The sequence below is a fragment of the Radiomyces spectabilis genome (genome assembly GCF_025331425.1).
Source record: "Radiomyces spectabilis strain NRRL 2753 chromosome Unknown BYT42scaffold_1, whole genome shotgun sequence".
Classification (NCBI taxonomy): domain Eukaryota; kingdom Fungi; phylum Mucoromycota; class Mucoromycetes; order Mucorales; family Radiomycetaceae; genus Radiomyces; species Radiomyces spectabilis.
Window position 1 is genome coordinate 2,747,251 of NW_026251926.1, and position 18,754 is coordinate 2,766,004.

At 42.7% G+C, this 18,754-nt stretch overlaps 6 protein-coding genes across 6 annotated transcripts; 3 read left to right on the forward strand and 3 right to left on the reverse strand.

Moving 5' to 3' along the window:
* Positions 1-2,538, reverse strand: BYT42DRAFT_36894 (uncharacterized protein). Its single transcript, XM_051563266.1, has 3 exons — positions 2,323-2,538; positions 299-2,264; positions 1-231 (listed from the first exon to the last, which is right to left on the reverse strand). The coding sequence occupies exons 1-3, from the start codon at positions 2,447-2,449 to the stop codon at positions 213-215; spliced, it is 2,112 nt and encodes a 703-aa protein (XP_051428790.1). The 5' UTR covers positions 2,450-2,538; the 3' UTR covers positions 1-212.
* A 596-nt stretch (positions 2,539-3,134) lies between these two features.
* On the forward strand, positions 3,135-3,843 carry BYT42DRAFT_487140 (uncharacterized protein; the record flags this gene model as incomplete). The annotated part of the gene is made up of 4 exons (XM_051563777.1): positions 3,135-3,174; positions 3,229-3,276; positions 3,332-3,496; positions 3,551-3,843. The coding sequence occupies 4 exons, from the start codon at positions 3,135-3,137 to the stop codon at positions 3,841-3,843; spliced, it is 546 nt and encodes a 181-aa protein (XP_051428791.1).
* Positions 3,844-5,377: 1,534 nt separating this feature from the next.
* On the forward strand, positions 5,378-7,301 carry BYT42DRAFT_487556 (P-loop containing nucleoside triphosphate hydrolase protein; the record flags this gene model as incomplete). The annotated part of the gene is made up of 8 exons (XM_051563811.1): positions 5,378-5,585; positions 5,655-5,820; positions 5,887-6,151; positions 6,216-6,408; positions 6,484-6,666; positions 6,723-6,813; positions 6,874-6,982; positions 7,044-7,301. 8 exons carry the CDS (start codon positions 5,378-5,380, stop codon positions 7,299-7,301), a joined length of 1,473 nt encoding a protein of 490 aa, XP_051428792.1.
* Positions 7,302-7,472: 171 nt separating this feature from the next.
* On the reverse strand, positions 7,473-11,577 carry BYT42DRAFT_553882 (muts domain V-domain-containing protein). Its single transcript, XM_051566538.1, has 25 exons — positions 11,551-11,577; positions 11,419-11,495; positions 11,228-11,354; positions 11,087-11,167; positions 10,773-11,002; positions 10,601-10,719; positions 10,479-10,514; positions 10,342-10,418; positions 10,037-10,284; positions 9,905-9,982; positions 9,791-9,850; positions 9,674-9,733; positions 9,570-9,617; positions 9,352-9,510; positions 9,254-9,299; positions 9,155-9,196; positions 9,002-9,098; positions 8,862-8,951; positions 8,585-8,801; positions 8,497-8,531; positions 8,347-8,428; positions 8,197-8,292; positions 8,018-8,123; positions 7,723-7,965; positions 7,473-7,671 (listed from the first exon to the last, which is right to left on the reverse strand). The coding sequence occupies exons 1-25, from the start codon at positions 11,558-11,560 to the stop codon at positions 7,496-7,498; spliced, it is 2,640 nt and encodes an 879-aa protein (XP_051428793.1). The 5' UTR covers positions 11,561-11,577; the 3' UTR covers positions 7,473-7,495.
* A 308-nt stretch (positions 11,578-11,885) lies between these two features.
* On the forward strand, positions 11,886-14,819 carry BYT42DRAFT_487206 (P-loop containing nucleoside triphosphate hydrolase protein; the record flags this gene model as incomplete). Its single annotated transcript, XM_051563784.1, has 13 exons — positions 11,886-12,010; positions 12,069-12,294; positions 12,353-12,603; positions 12,663-13,128; positions 13,189-13,276; positions 13,331-13,410; positions 13,467-13,601; positions 13,674-13,838; positions 13,899-14,114; positions 14,179-14,245; positions 14,305-14,384; positions 14,444-14,578; positions 14,643-14,819. The coding sequence occupies 13 exons, from the start codon at positions 11,886-11,888 to the stop codon at positions 14,817-14,819; spliced, it is 2,211 nt and encodes a 736-aa protein (XP_051428794.1).
* Positions 14,820-16,638: 1,819 nt separating this feature from the next.
* BYT42DRAFT_553897 (uncharacterized protein) lies at positions 16,639-17,521 on the reverse strand. Its single transcript, XM_051566539.1, has 2 exons — positions 17,080-17,521; positions 16,639-17,017 (listed from the first exon to the last, which is right to left on the reverse strand). The coding sequence occupies exons 1-2, from the start codon at positions 17,197-17,199 to the stop codon at positions 16,787-16,789; spliced, it is 351 nt and encodes a 116-aa protein (XP_051428795.1). The 5' UTR covers positions 17,200-17,521; the 3' UTR covers positions 16,639-16,786.
* Between the last annotated feature and the right edge of the window lie 1,233 nt (positions 17,522-18,754).

Consider the following 18,754-nt stretch of genomic DNA (forward strand, 5'->3'; position numbering starts at 1 on the left):
GATCTACAATCAGTTTCAAAATCCCATCGAGTTACCTACTCTGTTGCTCACCTGATGCGGTTTCATCTTCTTGACCAACTGAGGATGAATATAGGCGATACGTTCAGGCAAAAGTTCATATAGATTGATCGGGCAGGGATCAGGTTCATTTTCTGGTTCGGGTTGCGGCTTCGATGCCATGTCACTCAATCGCAATTTTGGAGATAATAACTCTACCGCCTCGTCCTCATCCTTTACAGAACGTTTCCTGTAGATGACATGAGTTTAACCGCTCTACATATCGATGTAACGTTATTACCTTTTATTCTCGTGACTTTCGGGCGATGGAACTGGTGCATCATTTATGGTCGGTAGACGTTGTGTGGCGGCAGTGGGTTTCAGAGATGTGGGCCAAGGTACAGAGATTTCGATCAACCCTCTTTGATCGGAGGGATTCTCATCGTCGTATAAGAGCAGGGGTCGACGGCGTTTAGTACCACGAGTGTCCAACCGATATCGATAATTGTCAAATGATAAATAGTTTAAAGGCGATTCCGCGTGCAACTCGTCGAACTCTAAATAATCCTTGGCCGCCTCGGATTCCCTCTTGTCGATAGGTGGACTATGGATTTTCGTTATGGTAACATTCTCGTCTGTGAATGCAGGTAGGTTTGCGTTGGTCGCGATAACTGGCGTAGTAAAGTCTATATCTTCGACTTGAAGGGTATCATCCACAATCTCCTGCACGTTCCTTTCCTCAATTTCGTCATCAATCCAGATCGCCGAAGATTCATTTACCCCTGCGTCTTGCCTGTGCACTTTTTCGCTTTCCCGTTTCACCATCTGGGCTTTTGTTGAGGCATCACTTTCTGTTGCTTCTTTAGCGGGAATCCGAGAGCTATTGTCGTGCAGAACTGGTGGTCGTGATGGGGGTGGCTCAATTGGTTTTCCAATCTTTCTTTTTCGGAACTCGCCTTGCACCGTCTGGACTTTCGAGGTCGTGCTACTTTCTGTTGCCGCTTCTTTAGCTTGAATCCGAGAGCTAGTGTCGTGCAGCACTGGCTGTCGTGATGGGGGTGGCTCAATTGGTTTTCCAATCTTTCTTTTCCGGAACTCGCCTTCCACCGTCTGAATATTCAGCACCGCATCAGGTTTTATCACCGGTTCTTTGGAGGGTGTCGAAGAAGTAGTGAGGTGGGAGGTTGACGATTGTAAAGGAGGGGGTTCAATTGGTTTTCCCAATTTCCCTTTTCGGAACTCGCCTTCCACCATCTGGATATGCAGCATCGCATCAGGTTTTGTCACTGGTTCTTTGGAGGGTGTCGAAGAAGTAGGGAGGTGGGAGGTTGACGATTGTAGAGGAGGTGGGTCAATTGGTCTTCCCAACTTCCCTTTTCGGAACTCGGTCGTTGCTAATGTATTGTTATCTGTAACAGGAAGCGAGAGCTGGTGTGCGGCTCTGCTGGTTTCGACATTGAACACAGGCTTTTTACTAGAATCCGAGGCTGGTGCTGGGCTGATGACGTTGTGTGAAGCTACGTCGTTCACCAAAGACAGCTTCGAGGTATATGTTGGTGATTTGCTGCCGTCGTTTGCATGCGATCTTGATGGTGAATTGGATCGATTCTTGCCTCTTGATTCGTAGGGATGAGGATTCGAAAAAGGAGTGATATACTCTGTAACTGTCGGCCTGCTGACATTTTTTGAAGATCGAGCGTGCGGATGGTCCACCGTCTTTCTCGTTTCAGCGTGAGATGAAGATCGTTTGGACAGTTTTTTTGAAGTAGAAGAGGATGCACTGGATGATGTATGGGTACTTTTTTTACTTGTTTCCACACGAGGCGAAGAAGATTCCGCATGAGATGAAGGTCGTTTAGACAGTTTTTTTGAAGTAGAAGATGATGTACTGGATGACGCATGGGTACTTTTTGTACTTGTTTCCGTATGATGATGCGAAGAAGTTTCAGCCGATGCCGTAGAATGGTGTCTCCTGGATGGCGGATCAGTTTTCTTTTCTGTTCTATCGTGAGAAAACGATTCCATTGCTGACGGTTTTACGGAAGACGAGGGATTACTGGGAGCTGGATGTGTACTTTTGTGTGGCGTAATATTTTCGGTGTTGACAGCTGCGGTAGCGTCATTATCCGGCCACTTGTCCTTTAATCTTCTTAACCTAGTCCGTATCCGCTTTCGAAGAGCCTTGTCCTTAATATTGAGCGTAAGAGACAACCACGGAGGGTTATGTAGCACGTTATGTACAAGAGTCTTCCCATCGATATGATGATCTATTGTGTGCAATCACTTTTTAGCCATCTCCATATGTCGTAACTACTGTAATTATACCTCGAATTAGGCGGGCAATATTATCGCTGAAGGTTTTCTGTGCCCAATCGCAGACTTGGTCCACTGACCAAGTTCTTGGATCTGTCATACGGAAAGCATGCGTTGATGGAGCCCTTCTTTCAGGCATGGCAAGTCTTACGAAGTAAGTGACTGCTATTTTTGAGCTTTCATTATGCGGAAATATTTAGGTGCCGATCCATGGTGCATGCAAGAAAGCCAATTTCGTTGCAAGGTTTGCACAAATAGAGCCGGTAGCCTGTTAGCCTCTTACAATTACCCAGAGAAGCATCCGAAGATTAGCTATCCTACCTTTCTGGAATGACAAATAGATAGTTGCTCGTTGACGAGAATAACTTAACAAACACGCTCCGAACATATTTCAGAAGTGTCCAAAAAAAAAAACGAGGCTGTTGATATTATCAAGCTGCCTGGTGGCAACCTACCTTTTACGCAATCATTTTGTTGCCCGGTCGAATCCTTTTTGTGTGGCACAAAGGGTTTGGGAATGACTTGATCGCAGCTAGTTACATAGTTGGCATTTTGAACCGGGTTCCTATAGTTGTAATTGCTCATAATAAATTCTTTTTACGTGTTGTACCGGTTCTTTCATTTTCATCGCATGATGTATTATTTGGAAACGTCTTGTTCATGGTTGTGCAGTTCTTTTTCCCAGTCGAGAAATTGAACCCCAGGTTTTCGAACAATCCGTATCGGAGTATGAAACGTTCCATTTTTGACGTAACCTTCGGTCACGACATTTTTTTTATATTTTTGCTGCAGTTCCCAGTTTCCCCGAGAACGAACAACTTACAATGTCGCGACATCGCAACGTTCGAAACCTAGATATCGATGGTAAACGGGTCAAGCATCAAAGTAAATATATAATACTCACCCTAAAATATATAGAGGTTCTCGATGAGGATGAATTCGTGGACGATTACGATGAGAACGAGCGTAGGTGGAAACAGCCTGTGCTTGCATGACCTAAAATCTGATCAAAAACTTGCAGTTGACGAGACCCAGTTATCCAACGAGGACCTCGATAATTTAGAGGAAGGATTATCCTATATTTACAGTGTGGTGGGCGAAAACGTACCTGTATCCGCCACAGAGATAAAAGAAGCACTGTGGTATTATTATTTCGACAGAGAAGAAACCGTGAATTGGGTGCTCGGTAATGGCAAACCCTCCACGTAATAGAAACAAAAAAAGCTCACGTTCTCTATAGAGAAAATTGCTAAATATGAAGCAGAAGAGAAGAAGCAAAAAGCAAAACAAGCCAAGAAAAACGCTGCACAAGGTAACTATGGTTTTTCATTGTTTGAGTCAATGTTGTCCCGTTGCCCAAAGCCTGTCAATAGGATCAGTTTTGCAATTTTGCTAGTTTTCTCTTTTCTTATTGAGATGAGTCGATCTGCTTCTTCTCCATATTGCTTAAATCTTTTATGTTTTACTTTTGTTCATACACTTGTAATGGCAATTTCGCGGGAGAAATGCAATGGGGCGCGTTACAAAAGGTAAGTGAAAGCTCTGTTTGTTTATTAATGAAATGTATTAACAGGTAGTATTAGTTAATGCTACGCTCAAGCTGATCCTATTATCCAGATACAGAAAAACCAGCGGAACGACAGCCGAAATATCGACGACCGCCGTTGCCGATGTATAGCGAAGATGATCGTGAAGATAAACCCGCTCAGTCGAAACCAGCAGTCGCCCAGAAGTCATCTTTCCTCAATATGGCTAATAAGCGATCTCCAGGCGACTCATCTAGCCTGTCACAACTTCGACAACGGATGGCATCCACACAAGCACACCAGGCTGCAAGCCCATCCACTCCAAGCGGAAAATCCTCACTTGCCTCTTTGGCTCGCAAACCAAACGAGGTCTCAAACAACAATACGCCATCCGCCTCTCCAGACAGACGAACTTTCTCAAGCTTAAGCGCATTGGCAGCCAAAAGTACCGACAAGCGCAGCATGCAATCTTCCGCAAATCAAAAAGATGCGGCGAATGTCAAGCCAAACTCTTCCTTGTTATCTCTTGCACAAAAATCATCCGGACCAAGAGGCGTGTCCGCTCTACAGAGCTTAGCATCACGACAAAGCAATCAACCAAAGAACGAAGGAAAAGAAAAATCCACATCAACAGGAGGGTCCGTCTTGGCAGGACTAGCACATCGTTCAAAGGCAACATCGGGTCATTCGAGTTTAGCTGCTTTAGCATCGCGATCGCGGCAGAGCAAAGAAGATGGGTCACCGCCAGCTAAATCAATGACGAACGCTGCAGTGCAAGATCGAATTACTGACGAGTCCGGCCACTCTGCCAATGCGCGAAATGCTGACGTTTCCGATGGTTTATCCTCGCAACCAAAGCAACCTCGTCACGAAGCATGCTTAACTGAGAAACCAGTTACCACGACAGTATCTGCTGATGACGAAATAACGTTTATTCCTCCAAAGCGAGTCTCTTCCAACGCACTATGCGCTCCTCCTTCCGCAGCCGCTTCTTTCTTGTTTATGAAACCGGAACCCTCCGCTCATTCAGTGCGTTACGCAGAGCAGTTGGCATCATCGTTACCAACATCGCTTTCTCAAGCTTTTTATGAAGCAATGCAATCCTCCGCACATAATGTAAAGCTGTTTCCATTCGATGTGCCGAGTCCGGACGATATCGTGCTGAAAGCTCAGAGTCAACGTGGCGGAGGCAGTGCAAAGTCGAAATCATCTTCTTGAAGAAATCATGCCCATTTTCCTCCACTTTCTTTTTGGCCTTACGACGATATACCATGCAAATTCTATTCTCTACTTCCTTTTTATTTGCTCTCGCTTACCTTTCCCTATAATCTTTTCAAAATCTAATCCTGTTTCCAGGCTGGGCAGCAATACAAAATAATGAAGGCACTCTCTAACTAATCATGATCTCTATTTATTGATTTATTTCTACTGTCGCAGCTCATCCCGCAGAGACTGATAAGAAAAAGGCCACCAAGTCAACGTCAAGGGCACCTGCCAAGGTGAATGATACGGATTCATCGCGGGATCAACTGTCAGAGGACATGCAAGCTCTTGGGCTAGGATCGGCCAAATCAACAAAGACGGAAACTGTGGCCAATGGAGCATCTCCATCAGATCAAGCAGCGCCATCTGTCATACAAAAACCCGTAGAACCTTTGGCCAAAATCCCTGCATCGAAACGCATCAATGTTTTAGAAGAATATGCCAAGCGATCCATGGGCAAACCTTTGACAACAATTTGCATCATTGGTATACCGAATTTGATTACAGTGCATGTAGTAGTCTTGATTACTGATATGCTCAACCATGGTAATATAGGTCATGTCGATTCTGGAAAATCCACCATAGTAGGACATCTCATGTATCAACTTGGAGAAATCAACCATCGAACAATGCACAAATATGAACGTGATTCTCAGAAAATTGGCAAAGGATCGTTTGCATTTGCTTGGGTTATGGATGAAACCGAGGAAGAAAGAGCGCGGTAAGTCGTACTTGGGCGTTGCGGTGGAGGCTACTGATGAGCTAATGGACAGCGGATGTATGGTAGTGGAATTACGATGGACATTGCGACGAACGGTTTTGAAACAGAGCATCACAAGTTTACGGTCTTGGATGCTCCCGGTCATCGCGATTTTATCCCCAATATGATCTCGGGAACGGCACAAGCTGACGCTGCAGTTCTAGTTGCAGATGCAACCACAGGAAGTTTCGAAGCTGGGTTCGATGCTCACGGTCAGACAAAAGAACACGCCTTGTTAGCAAGAAGTTTAGGTGTTCAACAGCTGGTCATCGCGGTGAATAAGCTGGATGCGGTAATTTTGGCCGATTCACCATATCAGCCGTTATAGAACATCTTAACTGACCATCTCTGTGTAGATGAACTGGGATCAAGCTCGATTCGAAGAGATTGTTCAGAGGCTCACTGCTTTCCTGGTACAAGCCGGTTTCCGGAAAAACAAACTGACCTTTGTCCCTGTTTCTGGTTTGACAGGCGAAAACTTGACCTCGCGAAGCACTATGGCCGAGCTCACGGCATGGTACAAAGGCCCTAGTTTATTAGAGGCTATCGGTATGTCCTCCTTCTTTTTTCCGTTTACTTTGCCTATCGCATCGTATCATCCTTAACGCTATATTTTGTCTTTAGATGCTTTTGAGACGCCTACACGACTTGTAGACAGACCTTTCCGTATGGGCGTCACCGACTTTTTCAAAGGCGGTATTGGAAGCAGTGGCGGCGTCTCTGTAGCAGGATCGATAGATTCGGGCCATCTTCAAGTGGGAGAACAAGTGATGGTGGTTCCCGGAAATGAAATTGGTGCTGTAAAAGGTGACACTTTGAATGCCAGGAATTTATCAACGTTATGCTAAAAAAAATTCTGCTAGCCATGCAAGTCAATGATGAAGTAGTCAATTGGGGTGTAGCAGGGGATTCCATCCTCATGACCTTAAGTAACCTGGATATTCTTAATCTGAGGTACGGATTATTTACCATGACTATCAATTTCAAATCGCCCATCTCAACGTTTTACCATAGCAACGGCTGCGTTCTGTGTTCGCCTCAGCATCCTGTGCCAGTGACAAGTTCATTTATTGCACAAATTGTCGTGTTTGACATAAAAGTGCCTATTACTTCCGGATTCTCAGTAAGTAATACTCGGACATGATTCTTAAAAAAAGGCTTGCTAAGTGATTAAAACTTTACAGGTGGTGCTCCACCATCAAAGCGCCGATGAGCCGGCAATTATTTCGAAGCTGCTCATGACCTTGGACAAGTCAACGGGCGAGATGATCAAAAAGAATCCACGACATTTGTCTAAAGGTGCCACCGCGAAAGTGAGAATTAACATGCCATTACGGCCGATTCCTTTGGAGACCTTCAAAGACAACAAAAATCTTGGCCGTGTCATGCTCCGACGAGAAGGAGAAACAGTAGCAGCAGGCATTGTGACAGAGGTAACTTGATACTCCCTTCTGTGTGTTTTTTGATGATGACGACTCACATCTTCTCGATTAGATTTTGAGTTTTGGCTCATAAATGTCACGGTATTTATAGAGGTTTATTCTGATAGTATATTCTAGACGTACTCTTTTAGCTTTGCAAATATTTTATCATAACCATAAAAGAAGTATACATGCGTTCCTAATGCGAATGCGCTTCAATTTTTTATAACACGAAGAACGGATTTCATCAATGACTGATGTTCACTGATGTGATCGGCAGGCGTGACGGTAAACGCCTCAGCTAAGCGTTCCAATTGATCAAACATGTCGTCGCTTTCAGTCGACAGTGGTATGGGCGTTTGATTCGTCAAACATTCAGAGAGAAACATAGCTGTAGGCAATTCAATAGTCAGAAAAAAAAAACAATAAATCGGAAACATACCTCTTCTGATGAGGTGGAGAGGCATATTGGCAGCATTGGCTTGGCATATCCCAAATGAGGCACTCAAATCCGTAGCGGGAACAACACGATAAAGAAAAATCACTTCTTGCTGCTCGTTTTCGATCACTTCAACTTCGCTGCGTGAAATACCCTGCAAGCTTTGCTCCATCTGAACGAACATTATCTCCGTTGTGTAAAGGCTGATAAAGTGATTTTGGGTAAGAGTACGACTAGCGATTATATCTTTTTGGAACGTTAGTACTGTTAAGAGATGTTATTTGCCATGTTTACTTGCCATGAAAATGCGTGCTTGCGATGATTTTTGGGCATTTTTCTTTCCTGGATAGAAAATGATTCAACACTGCATAAAACAATCCAGCGCCATCGGCGGCATTGGTTCCCTAAATTTTTTTTTTAAAAAAAAGTACTCAATAACGCACAGGACAACATAGCATTAGAGTTGCAATCACTTACTTTTCCAAATTCATCCATAATAAGAAAGCTTCGATCGGTGGCGTAGTCAATCGCCTGTAGTACTTGTTGAAGATCGATCGTAAATGCGCTTTGCATCTTTTGCGGTGGTTAGTTTACGGTGGGAACTCGATTTACATTGCTAAACTATACCTTTGCACTTGTCTCTGAAGTTCGCAACCTTGTGAAAATCTTATCAGTCAGCCCAATCGAAGCATGATCGGCCGGAACAAAGCTTGGATCCGCAAAAAGAACAAACTGAGCCATCCGAGCTATCATCTATTCCCTATTTTGTATAATTACCTGCCAATATGCGCCATATAGATGATTAAAGCGACCTGTATGATTTTTGAATTAGATGCTCCAATGAAATTGACGAGGGTGTACTTACTTGAGTTAAATAGACACTTTTACCAGAGCCATTAGCTCCGCTTAACAGCATGACGCTGCGTGCTTCTTGCAAATCCTGCGCATCACCGTCCGGAGGACACATCATATTCTTGAACGAATCGCATTCAATCTTTCTCTCGGCTCTGTCTCCGATTCCACCAACGAGATATGTATCGTTGGGAATAAAGGATTCTGTCACTAGCTCGCACATGGGATGTCTACGAGATAGTCAGCCAATATTAAATATGAAACGTGATTTATGAGGGGCACGCTACAACCTTCCGCCTAAAATATGAAGAACACTGGTATTCGTGATCTCAGGCTTGACGTACTTATTCTGCTTCGCCACCACTGCTAGAGCGTTGTAACTGAAGCAAAGGTTTTCAGCGTATTGCTACATTGTGTATCTGCAACTTACCAATCGATTTCTGCAAGTAAAGTGGCCAAATCCATTAATAGCGTTGAGTGGACACACCATTTTTCAGCCAAATCATGAAGTAATTTCACTTCACGATCTACACCACATGCGTGAGAATCACTCGTTAGCCAGACATCCGCTGCGATACACTACCAATAATTAAGCTGTGAATATCACCAAGCCGCTCGTCGAGCTCTAGTGTTCATGCTTAGTATACGCATGCAGAAGCAGATCAATATGTAGGGGACTCACCGCGCATATGGTCGCTTTTATAGTAGGCGTTTTCACACGATGTGAACTGAATAAGGTGAATCAATCGTTCATTGTGTGATGTAACCAGCCATGTCTACCTGTAACGTGAAATCAGGGAATTGCTCTGGCACAATATGAACGGAAGCAATGGCAACCGGCCATGTCAGCAGGTATCCCAGCTGGGGAAAATAAACGACGTTGACGGTGGAGCCAAGAGGATCAGCTAGCATATGACTGATTTCTTCGGCTTCTTGTGCCTATATATTTCATTAGTACTCAGGTGACCTTTCGAAAAATAGTGTTGAATAGCACTTACCAATATATCATCGAGTCCATCATATCGCTCGTGTAATGCATTCAGTTGCTAGGTCATATTGCGAGTCAATATACGATGTAAAATAACATATCCGTGCACGTTACATCATCTACTCGCTTGTTCAGTACGATGCGACCTTCGTTGTTGCTGAGCTCAAAGTTGATCTAGTTCTCGAATGAGGCTCCCATGTTATGAAGAATAAAAAAATATAAAGCTTTTACCATGCGATGTACAGCAATTCCGAGTTCTTTCAACAAATCAATGTCGGCATGCTGCTGAAACTGCAAGCATGTGAGAACGGTTTGTGGGCCAGACTTTATCGTGGATAATGGTACCTGGACGGCTATAGCTGGTAAATCGGCACCCGAAAATGCATTAAAAACGCCGTAGACTTGAATCATACAGTATGCACACTGAGCAGTATTTAATACAAATTCTCGTTATATGTGCTCTAATCAGTAATTTACCTGAAGTAGCTGCTTCCACTCATTAGCATTAGCTCGATTATTCTGCAGTTGATCCAGCAAAGTCGATATGTTTCTCAGCTGCTTCAAATATATTTGTAAGTGTTTTGACAGCTGTCTCTGTTCGTCATGCTTGAAGAATGCCACCGAACGATAACGCTCTTCAAGTATTTCTTTTTCGTACACAGGCTGGAGCACCCATTGTTTCATCTTATGACTTCCAGGTAAGCTGCTGGTTTTGTTCAGCACATCTATTGCAATAACCTGTTAATCAGAAGGTCCGCTTTGTCCGTGTTGAATTTCCTTACCAAATAATGTACTTTTCTTGTTGAACTTTTTTTCTTGCGCAGTCGTCGTACTATTTATATCAATTATATCCAGCGAGCTAGAATAAAATTAAGTGAAGGTGTACTAATCTTGTTACCGGTCTGTTTCTTTTCTTTACCTTATAGTGTCACCTACAGCTTGTAGATTTTTGTCGCTAAAGCAAGCATAGAATTATTCGTAAGCAGAATGGCATGGACAACAAAAAAAAAAAAAAAAAAAAAAAATTGAAGAGACAAATACATAGAAAAGGCTCGCAGCTGTAGTGGTTGTGTTCGTGAGCTGCTTGCTGAAAAATCCGCTTCGTTTGTATTGCTCCTCAGTCCTTGCAAGTAGCTGAAAATGGCACCAACACACCCGACCTATCTCTAATCAATAAAATGACCGATGCATATAGTACAGAGAATATACTCACTGTTGTGCTGCTATTGAAATCCACATGACAATTGAGGCGCAAATATGCTTGCATGCTTCTCGCACTGTCTGCTCCATCTGCACTAACTGTGCTTGGTAATGACTGGGTTGAACTCTCGAGGATATCTGATTGCTTCTGTCGGTCTATGGTTTCGAGGTACCAAGTGAGAAGGGAGTATCTTCCCTTATTATAAGCAAAATCCTTGTTTGGCATTTTCTCAATGATAATATCTGGAGCATGAAAAAATGATCAATTATTGTTCACATAAATGGTGCGGGTCGGCTGTGAAAAAATCATCGACCAAGAAGGCTTACCATGACCCGAAACAATGGCTTCGTAGTCAACGTTTCCCGTAGAGGATATAATCAGCAGTTGTGGACAAATTTGTTCCAATACTGACATATTTGGCTTAATTAGATAGCGTCAATATTAGTCTGATTAACCGTGCTACGTACGTTGATGGATGTAATCGGATGGGTCCCGTATGGTAATGTCTTGCATGATACGCAGTTCACGGGAACCTGCTTTGTAGTAAACTGAGCCCAAGGAACCACCTCGATAATTCATCGCCATTACGCACTCCTATATAGGATTATTACGTTAGAGTGTCGGTTGCCGTATTATTTGTGGTACAAGTCGGCCTTACGTGGTGTGGAGCAGAAGAACGTCCGTGTTCGGAAGAACGACTTGACTGTGAAGACAGCAGAACATCGTCTATATTTTCTAGAAGGGTTTGAGGAAATGCGCATATCAATTATGAGAAAGTACTTCTATTTACTTTCTTCCATGGTTGATGTTGCCAAATACGAAAGAGAACACAGACAATGCAAATCAATTCAGATCGAAATCACGAGTTGGGGCGGATTCGTGAAACTCGAATAGTTTACTAATTCAGCAACCGACTCTGTAATCATCCAATCAGTGCCATCCCCATCGGTGTGACGCACGTTGGGAATCAAACTTATGCTTGGCAGCTGCAGGATCAACTTCTGTTGAAACAGTTCTCTTTTAAGCTTAATTCATACCATGGATTACCCATCACGCTCTGGTCCTGATGGTCGTGGCCCACCTTCATACAATGCGTCACGCCGCTCATCCACAACCGAGCTTACCATGAAAGTCACAATGTGCTCTACCGATGCTTTCGCCCTTTCGAACTATGTATCTATTGCTCCCGGTCAAATTCAACCCAAAGATCACTATGTTATTGTGAACGATCAATTTGTGTTCTCTGTCAGGTTTGTACGAAAGGGATTGTTGTGATGGTAAGCACAAAGTAGCTAATGATATTCCTAGATCCGATAATACCATGCAAAAAGGGTTCCTGGCTACGAACAACATGCATCGTCGCTGGGCTCAGTTCTCGCTTAATCAAGAGGTGGTGGTAGCGCCTTACGATCCATTCTCCGAAGGCATGGATATCTATCTTGCTTCCCTGAAAGTGGAAGTCGGGTTCTTGCGCAAGAGCACTCAAATGACGGATGACTTTGATACCGAAGAAATGGCTAAAGCTTTCTCCCTGGTAAGTTTTCAGGAATCGGCCTTGGACTTTTCTGCGAATCTGACAGTGTTATACATAGACTTTCCATAACCAAATTTTCACCGTTGGTCAAATGCTTGTCTTTGAATATCAAGGCGTGAATTTAGCTTGCAAGATTGTCGAACTGGAAGTGGTAGAATTGGAAAAGTTAAAGAGCGGTCTCAAGGGTGAAATCGATTCTCGAGCAGAGAGCCATTCCAACGCGGAACGCGGTGTACTGATGAACCAGACTGTTGTTCATTTTGGTAAATCCGGTGATTCCACCATCCGTTTGAAAGGTGCCAAGAAAAGGTGAGTAACCACTTTAATGAATCCCATCAATGATGCATGTAAGCTCATACCGCTTCAAGTTCGCAAGCCAAAGCTTTGATTCGAGCCGATTTCAAGTTTGAGGATCTGGGTATTGGTGGTTTGGATGCGGAATTCAGCGCAATTTTCCGCCGTGCTTTTGCTTCACGTATTTTCCCACCGTCGATTGTCGAGAAGCTTGGTGTGCAGCACGTGAAAGGTCTCTTGTTGTATGGTCCTCCCGGTACCGGCAAAACATTGATGGCTCGACAGATTGGTAAAATGTTGAATGCTCGCGATCCAAAGATCGTCAGCGGTCCTGAGGTTTTGAGCAAATTTGTCGGTCAGAGTGAAGAAAACGTGCGTAAACTCTTTGCGGATGCCGAAGCAGAATATAAATCCAAGGGCGAAGACTCAGGCTTGCATATCATCATTTTCGATGAATTGGATGCTATCTGTAAGCAACGTGGTAGCCGCGGTGACAGCACCGGTGTCGGTGACTCGGTCGTCAATCAATTGCTCGCCAAGGTACGTAATGCGGAGTAATGGTTATGGTAGACGAGGCATCACTAATTCACTACATGTTAGATGGATGGTGTGGAACAACTGAACAATATCCTGATTATCGGTATGACCAATCGCAAGGATATGATCGATGAGGCTTTACTTCGTCCAGGTACAGTCAACATGATGACGGAAAGACATATCAGATACTGATTTGGTTGTATAGGTCGTCTGGAAGTACACATGGAAGTCGGTCTGCCTGATGAAAAGGGTCGCGTACAAATCTTGAAGATTCACACCAACAAGGTTATAACTGCCGATGACAAACTGTAAAGACTATTACTAAACCACCCAATCTATAGATGCGACAAAATAATATTCTGGACAGCGATGTATCATTGGAAGAGCTGGCCGATTTGACCAAGAATTATAGTGGTGCTGAAATTGCTGGTGTGGTCAAAGCAGCATCGTCCTATGCATTTTCGCGTCACATCAAGGTAAGCTATCTCGAATATGGATGAGGACCTAAAAAGGACCGCTATTTTAACACAAGGCACAATAATGCGTAGGTTGGTACAGTCGCAGGTGTAGCACCAGATGTTGAGAACATGAAAGTCCAAATGGAAGACTTTTTGGCAGCTTTGGAAGAAGTACCTCCAGCTTTTGGTGTTTCCGAGACAGAATTGCAGCAATGTGTCCAAAACAGCATCATTCCTTTTGCACCGCATATTGAGGTAAATAGGAGCGATGAACCATATTTTTTAATCATATCCTAATTTCTGGTTCGATTTCAGCAAATCTTGGCAGATGGCAAACTATACGTTGATCAAGTACGCCAGTCGACTCGCACACCTCTTGTTAGTCTTTTGCTTCATGGCCCAGCTGGTAGTGGTAAAACGGCTTTGGCAGCTACTGTTGCCATGGAGAGCGAGTTCCCCTTCATCAAATTGATCTCGCCGGAAACCATGGTTGGTATGACGGAAAGTGCTAAAATCAACGAAATCAACAAGGTATGTACCTCTTTCTCTTCATCTTTGTTTTCCGTTCCTTGGCTCATAATTCGTTCTGTGACAGGTGTTTAATGACTCGTATAAATCTCCCCTGAGTGTCATTGTAATCGATAACATCGAGCGATTATTGGGTATGTTGATGACCTATGTGTGTATATCGAATTCAAAACGCTGATTGCTTGCATGATAGATTGGGTACCTATTGGTCCTCGCTTTTCGAACGCTGTCCTGCAAACCTTGCTGGTACTTTTGCAGAGAAAGCCGCCAAAGGTAAGATCCTTTTTCACCGAGAATATATGACGATTAGTATGCTTATTTGAGATTCATAGGACCGACGCTTGCTTATACTGGCGACAACAACACAACGACACATCTTGGATCAAATGGATATGGCCGATGCTTTCGATTCTGAGATCTATGTGCCTACCATCACCTCATTGGAGGGTGTGGATATTGTACTTCAGGTATGGCTGCGGCTCAGTTGGTATTTTTTGTTCATTTGATTATATACTAACGTAAACAACACAGCAACTTGGCCTGTTTACCGACGAGGAACGTAAGCGCACTTTATCCATCTTGTCAGATGCGAAGATGGACGAAAAATTGGCCATTGGTATCAAGAAATTGCTTATGATTATTGAAATGGCAAGACAAGATGCAGACAAGATAGAGAAGTTTGTCAATACCCTCCTCTCTTTGAAGTAATGTAGAAACATTGTAAGTCGGGTCTTTTGGCGCGATTATCTCTAATATTTTAAAATTCTTGCCAAACTAAAAACCAGTCGCCGCACGCCAAAATTTGCGAGCTAAAAAACAGCCACATGGTGTTCCTTTTCATCATATGGATTTAGCAGCTACTTCGCTTGGTGTTATTTATTCATTCAAAGATGTTGGAAAAGTTCAATGGAAGGGGAGAACTTTCTGTAAAGGGCTATTGTCAATGTCGATCTCGCGTCTTTGTAGCATTATTTAATAAGTTGTCTTTGTCAGTAAATGTGTGTCCTTGATTTTTTTCTTTCCAGTTTTCGGTGATTAAAGGTGCATGAGCAGAAATGCTTTACCAATGTAGCTGATCTGGCGACATTGCTCATTGTTCATTCATTGGTGTGTGTCAAGGTAATCATTCATACTTATAGAGCTCTATTTTCATGCAGTTTCTTTTTGTTTTTATCAGATTTTATTTTTGGAGCTTTTTTTCATTTAGAAAATGGTCATTCATACTTCTTTTGTAGCTTTAAATTTTATGCAGCTTCTTTCTGCTTTTTATCTTTACAGTCTTTTTCTTCAGTTTTTATTTTGGACTTTTTCCTGAAAAAGGATGAATTCATTGTTCTTTGGAGCTCTATTTTTGAAGCTTTTTCTTTTTTGCTTTTATATTTAAAGCTTTTATTTTTGGAGCTCTTTTCTTCTTTTTGTCTTCGTTATTCTCTCACTTCGGTTCACCTAAGAAGCCCTGGTACTATTTTATTTCATCAAGTTCCTAGCTGCGTCCATCGCCCAGACTATGGCTTTCCCGTGTAGCTGACTCGGTTAAATCGACCATCACCATCAGAAGGTACCATCAAATGGTTTTTTATCAGTTCTTCAACAAGAAAAAACTTACCTGTTCTTTATTCTATTCTTCCATAGCTTTTGGCGTTCTCTCCGGTTTTCTTTTTCGCCTGGCAAGTCATCCATCCCTCCAAATCTTTCGACTTTGTTTCGCGCACCAAATGTTGCCAATCCGGTTTTTGTCGTCAAAGGGCATCATCGGTGGTGTGGCTTCCTTTTTCATCGGTAACGCTTACGCGTCCTTCTCAGCTTGGCTTCACCTGGATTACTTCCCGTGGTATCGTCTTTGATCTTCTTCCCGACCATTTTATTTTTGTAGTTTGTAGTATGTATATTTGTATTTTAGTTGGTAGTCTTCTTGCAGTCTTTTCCTCCTTTTTTTTCCCACAGGGTTTTAGGAGGGTTTTTACAGACGCAGCTATTGTTTTACTTTTTTTTATATTTGTATCTTTTTTTTTTCGGTCGGGAAGCTCTAGATATTTGCTGCCTCACATAACAAAGGTAAGATATCTTGCCGACATTTGAATCAATCAAAGAGCTTACTAACTCATTTTTTTTAAATACCTATAACCTTGGGCAGGACGGGACTGAGGGGGTCAATAAGTGCTGCTGCACACATGTTTGGAAATCATGACTGTACGGTATGCCAAAGTATTGGCATTGATATACCAAATTTCCATCAAGAGTCTCGCCCAGGTTATGCCGTATTGCGTTAGGCTTTTGTCTGACGAATGTCGCTCAATGTAAGGGGGCGACTTCCAGTAGCAGGTGGCATCCATTGCACAGCGGATGTACGGCTTGTTATGGGGAAGTTTACTTGTAAATCCGAAAAGCTACGTCGTTAGTGTTCCTGTAATTTGCTTTCGAAACAAACAATTTAGCTTCTACTAAATGCGGCATACTGTTCTGTATATATCGTAGAATATCTTTTTCTATGATGTTTGTCGATAAAACATTTTCATATAATGAATGTATTTTATTCTAACTGTAGTTTTCGCGATAAAGGATTGGCGAATAAAATAGCAAGTAGGAAAAAGATGAGGAGTTGCAATAACCGATCAGTGGGGCGGAAAATAGAAGCGGCGCAACGTGACACGGTTGCCATCGTTTCCTATTTTACTTCAGAAATCGAAGACGACTTCTTTGCTGATTCTCGCCTTCTCAACGATGCATCTGCCTTCTTTATACTTTTGGGATTCTTCAAAGGCGTGAAGATATTTCCAGCCCAATTTCATTTCGCATATGGAACAATAGATGTCGGCCACGGTATGCATTCCAGTCATCAGCATACGCTCTTCCTTGGCGCCTATGTAAATGTTGATGACATGATCCACCAAATACGCTGGGCCGTGCTAATCGTTAAAACAGAGAAATGAGCTTTATGGTTATCTATATCGAAATCTTTTCGATTTACCCGTCCCTGAAAGGCCCGTGAGACAATATCGTCGTGCCGTAGTAACTGAGAATGACAGATACTACAAGTATAAATACGGCCATCTTGCTTGAAATAGTTTTGGTATCTTTTATTTCGCATGCTGATAGGATAACAACAAAGATGTACACAGTATAAAACAAAGCATAACCGATTTTCATGCTGGAAATGATCATGGGTCAAAGTCACATGAAGAAGCCATCCATCTGTTGTTTACCGAGATCCGTCGAGATAACAATAGTCAGCCTATTCATCGTTTCAAAAACCAACCATTCAACAATGGTCCGGTTTATTCACCTCTTGAGAGATCGCGTATCGATATCTCTTACAACGTCCACGGACAACAAAGCGCATCGAAAATCATGACCCCGTCGGATTGAAAGCTAGAGACAAATTGGATGAGTAGTTGGCTCTGGTCATTGGCAACTTCTTTGACAATTATAATGTTAGGTCGAGCCAAATCAGGTTATTAATGTAATCTACTGTACTTGATGTCTGCGCCGTTTTCTCTGAACGATGTCGGTATCAAAATATAGTCCCAAAAGCTTCTCTCGTGACATCATCCCGGGAGATGTTGCTTTCAAAATTATCTCTATCGAGAAATCCCATTAGGTCGCTACCAGGTTTGTGTAAAAAAGCCGTTCTTAATTTTACGGATAGGTTACTGTATACCTTACCATTAATCTTTTTGGTAATTCTTCATTGTTGACACTATGGCTTCTTGAAGGATCCAATAAAGTATAATAGTGTCGACTCTACCGAATTGAAGATACAGCACTAGTTTCGTTTATACAAAACAGCATACCGTATCAAAATAGATGTTAATCAATTCGATGCAATCCCACAGGGAGTATAGACCATAGTCGTCCACCACGTGTGAAGCCAGGCCGAAAATTGCAGAATGGTGCAGGCTCGAATACCAAATCTTCTTCGGTACCCTCGTTGCTCTCGCTACAAACTGCAGGCAGTATGCATCAAAAGTGCGTCCTAGCATCTGTTTCATACCTGTACGTTAAGTTAAACTTCGGCCGTTGTGGGCCGCTCGAAAATCGGAAAAGTCGACATCATCCATAGGTTGCCGTTGTTGTATCTTCTTTACCTTGAAGTTGCTAGAACTTTCGAAATGCAAATCAGAGAAATGATCTGTACCATGTATTGGAAGCATACCAATTTTTTCGGACCCGTGAGAAGGTCATGATCGGCATTGCGCAATCCAACGAAAAAAGATGACCACACATGCATTGTCACCCCATAAGTTTCGGAATAAATGCTCGACAGCACCATGAAACGATCAGGTTATTGCTGGCCTGATTTGACTTCAAACATCGACTCATATTTACTCACACCAGCTTTTTTGGCTGTGGGCGTTAGCAATATAAACGAATGCGGATATCAGTTCAGGAAATCAAGATGCCAGAAGCTGTTTAGAACCAGTTCATCATTTTTTTTCTTTTTTGTGGTGACTGCAATCAATATGTACTAAACTGATTGGTTTCTCGAACTCATTTCACCACTCCTTTCGATGATTCAATCAAGATACCAGAGGCTGACCAAAACCGTTTCATCATTTTTTGTTTTACGGTAGCTACCATCAAAAATGCCAGTTGTTGTTCAAAACCAGTTCATCATATGTTTTTTGGTGAATGCAATCAGGATG